The 6,727-nt window shown below is 36.8% G+C and overlaps 1 protein-coding gene across 1 annotated transcript in view; it reads left to right on the forward strand.

Annotated features, from left to right (window-relative positions):
- LOC116472404 (leishmanolysin-like peptidase) overlaps positions 1 to 6,727 on the forward strand; it is a 38,995-nt gene that overhangs the window by 21,455 nt on the left and 10,813 nt on the right. The window contains exons 3-4 of the mRNA XM_058442784.1: positions 1,293 to 1,425; positions 3,258 to 3,417. Coding sequence (XP_058298767.1) covers positions 1,293 to 1,425; positions 3,258 to 3,417 — 293 coding nt within the window. The remainder of the gene's footprint in view (positions 1 to 1,292; positions 1,426 to 3,257; positions 3,418 to 6,727) is intronic.

A 6,727-nucleotide genomic window follows, 5' to 3' on the forward strand; every position in this document is an offset into this window, starting at 1 on the left:
ACATACGTGATATGTGGCTATCATACTGGACAGCACAGATATAGATCTTTTCCAGCTCTCTTGACCGTGCTTCTCTGGAATGTTTAAGCCATAAATCTTAGACAGTTCTAACTTTGGGATGTTTAAAATAACTAACTTTTAACTTCTTTTTTCCTCTTTATTCATTTAGCCAAAACTCATTTTATATAATTTAAAGTAAATATAATATACCTTTTGGTTTTAGAAACAAAGGGAAATGACTTTCTTGGTATCAAGAAAGTAACTGATTAGGAACTATTGGAATATGAACTTCCATATTCATTGGAAGCTTTATCATGGGAAGTTAAAATATTGCCCTATATGAAGATTCTATTAAAATGGTATAAACCCCAGAAATTACATTTATTGAGTAACTTGTATGTGCTACGCATTGAGTGCTTTGTAGTTGAAGCTCAGTAAAGTTAAGTAAATTCCACAGAAGTGTGGCTGGTACTGGTATTTGAACCCAGACCTGTGTGATGACTTCAAAATCTTTGCTTTCCTGTTATATTGTGCTATTTCAAATTTGCTGAAGATTGTGGTAAGCATTTTACATGTTTTAGGAAGCTGTAGGATATATTACTGATAAACCGTGTTCATTTAAATAAAACAAGTCATCAATTTTCCTTAAAATAAGAAATATTTAATACAGGCTTTTTTCCCTTAAGAAATATGTGAAAGAAGAGGAAAATTGTCAGTGATCCTATTACAATTTGGTAGACCAGTATTAATAGGATTTCTATTATTTAAGAATATCGAGATTTTATTTATAAAATTGCTATTATGACATAATATATTTTTTATATTGTAAATTGTCAATTTGATGACTGCTAAGAATTACAGTTTTGTTTGAAGGTTATTTCTGCAAGACAGTGCAACAGATTCTGATATCTTTTGATAATTTACAAGGCCGATTTTTCAAATTATACTCTGAAGATTATATTTAATGGAACAAAACAAATTGGTAACAATTAGGAATATTCATGCAATCTTTATTTTGCGTAGGAAAATAAGATTGTCTTGTGACAGTGGTCAGTTAAACAGATTGTCAAATATGATTCCTTAAGCTAGATTTATTGAATAGAAAAAATTTCACTCTTTGTAGCTGCAGGGCAGAGGGGACATTACCTCCATCTCTTCCTGAGAATCCCATTCGTTAATTATGAAGGTTTGTATTTTTAGGCCAGGATCTGGAATTCCATTTGTTGGCTATATAATGGACTTGCAATATTTTCTTTAAAATTTAATACCATGGTATTTTTCTTTGTTTGCAGGAGGCAGAAGCTGAGCCCTTACTGTGAAACTCTCAAAAGTAACCCACTGCAGTTAACTTGCAGACAGGACCAGAGAGCAGTTGCAGTGTGTAATTTGCAGAAGTTTCCTAAACATTTGCCACAGGAATACCAGGTAAAACTGGTTTGGGGCACAATTTTAGGAATCAGCTTTTCAAAAGTAGTCTCCATTTTAATAAAAACAGTAAATTCTCTTAAGTTTCTCAATTTATAAGTTCCTGTTTTCCAAAAGTTAGAAAAAAATGAAATAATACTTCCATTTCTTTATAATGTCCTAATTGATAGCACTTAGTTAAAATCTAGCAATGTCTTATAATAATGGCAAAAAGAATTTGAATATTTGATCTATTTTTACCTGTTTGTTTTCTAATTGTTTCCAAAGTCTTGCTAATTAAATTCCTCTAATTTAGACAGAAAAAAATCTTTAAAGAAAATAACTTAAGTACTCTAATCCAATTAATTGAAGACTTGGAAGCTGTGCTTTAGAAAAGATTTAATTCATGGGATCTGAAAGATTAAGGAAATGTTCCCATGTATCTAGTCGGGATCTCTGATTTGACCTTTATGTTTCTTTTTATCTTTTTTTTTTTTTCGAGACTGTGTCTCGCTCTGTCGCTCAGGCTGGAGTGCAGTGGCACCATCTCGGCCCACTGCAGCCTCCCCTTCCCAGGTTCAAGTGATTCTCGTGCCTCAGCCTCCCGAGTAGCTGGGATTACAGGTGCGTGCCACCATGCCTGGCTAATTTTTGTATTTTTAGTAGAGATGGGGTTTCGCCATGTTGCCCAGGCTGGTCTCAAACTCCTGGCCTTCCACCTGCCTCGGCCTCTCAAAGTGCTGGGGTTACAGGTGTGAGCCAACATGTCCGGCTAATTTTTATATTTGTAATAGAGACAGGGTATCGCCATGTTGGCCAGGCTGGTCTCGAACTCCTGGCCTCAAGTGATCCATCCACCTGCCTCAGCCTTCCAAAGTGTTGGGATTACAGACGTGAGCCACTGCGCCCGGCCATGACCTTTACGTTTCTTGTTGCCAAAGCCATCTTTGAAAAGCCTCAACTTTACCTGCCATTTACAAAGGAACCTTTTGTCAGAAATGATGTCTCAGAAGCTAATTTAAAATAAAGCTGCTGAATTTTGAGCTTCCTTCACATATTTATGAGCTCACTGAATGCTTCAGACACCATAAAATAGCAATTGTATTCATAGGCATAGTAATATAACTCAATAGGTTGGTGGAAAATGTGACATCTTTGAAAATTTATCTAGTGCATCCAGGGGTGTGAAAACACACAAAATTATTTTATTTTATTTTTATTTATTATTTTTCTTTTGGGAGATGGTGTCTTGCTCTGTCACCCAGGCTGAAGTGCAGTGGCACGATCTCAGCTCACTGCAACCTCTGCCTCCCAGGTTCAAGTGATTCTCCTGCCTCAGCTTCCTAAGTAGCTGGGACTACAGGTGTGCACCACCATGCCTGGCTAATTTTTTTTTTTTTTTTTTTTAGTAGAGTCGGGGTTTCACTATTTTTTGGCCAGACTTTTCAAGTTTGTCAAAACAACATATAAACTGTCTCCTAAAAACACTTGAAAGATATATTTAAAATGTTGTAATTTTATGCATTAGTTCTGTGTTTTGTCAAGTCTTAAAACTTCCTTTTGCTCAGTGTAATTAAAACTATTTCATTATTTTAAAACATTAGTCTAATTTGCCATGGTAATACATAACTTAGACTAATTTACTTACCTTGCTTATTTGTAAAACTATAGCAACCTTAAAATACTCCGCTGGTGGTATATTACTGTCTTCTTTATTTGGTGCAGTTGAGGAAGAAAGGAACATTAATATCTGTGTTATATAGCATTAGAAAGTTGCAAGAAATTACCTGTGCACTCCCTTTTGTTTATACAGAATGTTTCTTACTGTCTTGTCTTCCCAATTTTTTTTGTAGTGCTTTGATGAACTCAGTGGCCTACCTGCAGAAGATTTGCATTATTATGGTGGCTCTGTGGAAATTGCTGACTCTTGCCCTTTCAGTCAGGAATTCAGTTGGCATTTAAGTGGTGAATATCAGCTCAGCTCAGATTGTAGAATATTGGAAAATCAACCAGGTTAGTTGGCTAGTGAAATGAAGTATTATACGCCAAGATCAGCTCAGTCGGGGAGACCCTAACTCAGCAGTGCTAGATGAATTAAAGACACACACACAGAAATATAGAGGTGTAAAGTGGGAAATCAGGGGTCTCACAGCCTTCAGAGCTGAGAGTCCTGAACAGAGATTTACCCACGTATTTATTAACAGCAAGCCAGTCATAAGCATTGTTTCTATAGATATTAAATTAACTAAAAGTATCCCCTATGGGAAAGGAAGGGATGGGCCGAATTAAAGGAATAAGTTGGGCTAGTTAACTGCAGCAGGAGCATGTCCTTAAGGCACAGATTGCTCATGCTATTGTTTGTGGCTTAAGAATGCCTTTAAGTGGTTTTCCACTCTGAGTGGGCCAGGTGTTCCTTGCCCTCATTCCCGTAAACCCACAGTCTTCCAGCATGGGTGTTATGGCCATCATGAACATGTCACAGTGCTGCAGAGATTCTGTTCATGGCCAGTTTTGGGGCTAGTTTATGGCCAGATTTTTGGGGGCCTGTTCCCAACAGTTATATACATATTAATATTATATATTAGCAATCTTAAAATAGTAGTTAAGGGCACAGACTCTAGAGCAGAACTGTCTGAATTTGCTTTATAGTTCAGCTGCTATCCATATGTAAGAAGTTACTTTTCTCTGCCTGTTTCTTCATCTGTACAATGAAGACAGTATTTACAGAGTTGTGAGAATCAAATGAATTAATGTAGTAAGTGCTTAGAACTGTGTCTGACCCATATAAGGAATTATTAGTATATGCATGCACACACACTGTATTTTAGTCATACCTTATATCTGCATGGCCCTTTTCATTTGCAGAGTACTTTCATTCTTACCATGTTATTATTCTAAAAACATGATGAGAAACATAAGGAAGATATTACCCAGATAAGTGGATTTCCCAGATAAGTGGATAGATACTAAGTGATATAGGTAATTGGTGTCAGTGCAAAATCCTCCAATGCCAGACTCTTTTTATTAAAATACCTTAGATAAGCTGTTTTTTCCTCTTGTGGGGAATGTGCATTTTAACGTAAGTTAGAAGCAACATGTCACTCTTCAGATATGAAAATAATATTCTTGTTTCATGGCCAGTAAGGTATGTTACCATATTATTTGTTTCCTCTTAATACATATAAATGTACAATACATCAAAGGAATAAGCACTATGGCGATTGTGTATTCTGCAATAGTAGTTATAGTTCATACTAATTACCTTTGTAAACATAAATATTCTCACATCTGCTGTAATAAAGAGCAGTAAGTAGTTTTTCTCTCTGTGTTCATCAGAAGTTTTAACCTAGTCTCCAAACCCCCACCCCCATTCCATACTTTATTACAGACTAAGGCATTTAAATTCTAAATTTTTGTATTTTTACCTTTTACCCTTAAGCCTGGCAGATGTAACTGGATTCCTGCATTCATTTTTCCCCATCTTTTTGATAAATGTCCTGGCCAGTTGCAGTGGCTCATGCTTGTAATGGCAGCACTTTGGGAGGCCAAGGCAGGTGAATCGCTTGAGCTCAGGAGGTCGAGGCCAGCTGAGCAACATAGTGAAACCCCGTCTCTCTGAAAAATACAAAAAATTAGCCAGGTATGATGGTGCACACCTGTGGTCCCAGCTACGCGGGAGGATGAGGCTGGAGGATTGCTTGAGCAGCCTGGGAGGTGGGGGTTGCATTGAGCCAAGATCAGGCCACTGCACTCCAGCATGGGCAACACAGTGAGACCCCATCTCAAATATATATATGCATATATATGTATATATATGCATATATATGTATATATTATATATATGCATATATATGTATATATATGCATATATATGTATATATATGTAACCAAATGATTTGTAAGTACTCAGCAGTTCCATGTTAAAGCAAAAGAAATGCTCGGATCTGTCAGTTATGGATTTGCCAAAGATACACTATCACATGTTATTGTTTTAGAGCTGGAGGTGGCAAACTTTTTTTTGTAAAGGGCAAGATTATAAATATTTCAGGCTTTGTGGGTCATAAAGTCTCTGTAGCTTCATGATTCAACTATTCACCCCTGCTGTTACAGTCTGAAAGCAGTTACAGACAATACGTAAATGAATGAATGTGCCAGGATTTGGCCTGAGGGTTGTAGTTTGCTAAACCCTGTTTTATTATTATATTTTAGACAGGGTCTCACTCTGTCACCCAGGTTGGAGTGCAGTGGGACCATCATGGCTCACTGTAACCTGTAACTGCTGGGCTCAGGTGATTTTCCTGCCTCAGACTCCCCACAGCCAGGACTACAGGCATGCACCTCCACACCTGACTAATTTTTAAAATTTTTTGTAGAGATGAGGCTCGCTATGTTACCCAGGCTGGCCTCAAACTCCTGGCCTCAAGCAGTCCTCCCTCCTCGGCCCCCTAGTGTTGGAATTAACAGGCGTGAGCCACCACGTCCAGCCCTGAACCTTATTTTAGACACTGATTACTATACTTTTCAAAGACTCCGAAACTCATAAATAAAAGAGTAAAGAATTCTGTTTTATTATAATTTGCACTTGTTTCTTAGCTTATACAATTAAGATTTATCAAAAGTGACATAAAACACTTATCTTTATAATATTTCAAAATGGTCTAATTGAACTCTCTACTTTCCAAAAGGAAACTTATTGTGTAGAGTCTAAAGAGAGCAAATTATTGCTAGAGTTTAAGAGCTTTGTCCCTTTGTCCGTTAGATATTTAGAGGTTTTTATTTCCACCCTGTACTTCTGCAGGTTTGTGCTTAATGTGGGATTAGATCAGCATGTTACTAGGTTGGTGCAAGAGTAATTGAGGTTTTGCCATTAAAGTAATGCAAAAACTTCAATTACTTCTGCACCAACCTAATATCTGTGGACATCCAGGAGGTGACACAAGTTGAAGATACAAGAAAGTTTTGCAAAAGTTGCAACACCCCAAAAGTCTTCGTTATATAAATCTCTTGGCCTTGTCCTATCATGGGTCATTTGGAGGTGCTTCGTATTTAGACCATCAGTGAAGATGATTCTTACCTTGGTATCTAGTGATATAATGATTTTTAGGGCTAGTTCTTCTATATGTTGAACCTAGAAAACTTTGGGCCCAGTTTTATTCCCTTGTGTGTCTGATACAGTAATTTTCTCCCGTTAATTCCTTTATTGAGAACCTAGTGTGAGTTTGGAATCCTGTCTATGCTAATTTTTTAAACTTAAAATTTCCATGAAACATGTTTGATTTTTAAAGCAACTTTTAATCATAAAAATGGAATGCTTCAATTTCTT

The sequence above is a fragment of the Hylobates moloch genome, unplaced genomic scaffold, assembly GCF_009828535.3.
Source record: "Hylobates moloch isolate HMO894 unplaced genomic scaffold, HMol_V3 SCAFFOLD_8, whole genome shotgun sequence".
Taxonomy (NCBI): domain Eukaryota; kingdom Metazoa; phylum Chordata; class Mammalia; order Primates; family Hylobatidae; genus Hylobates; species Hylobates moloch.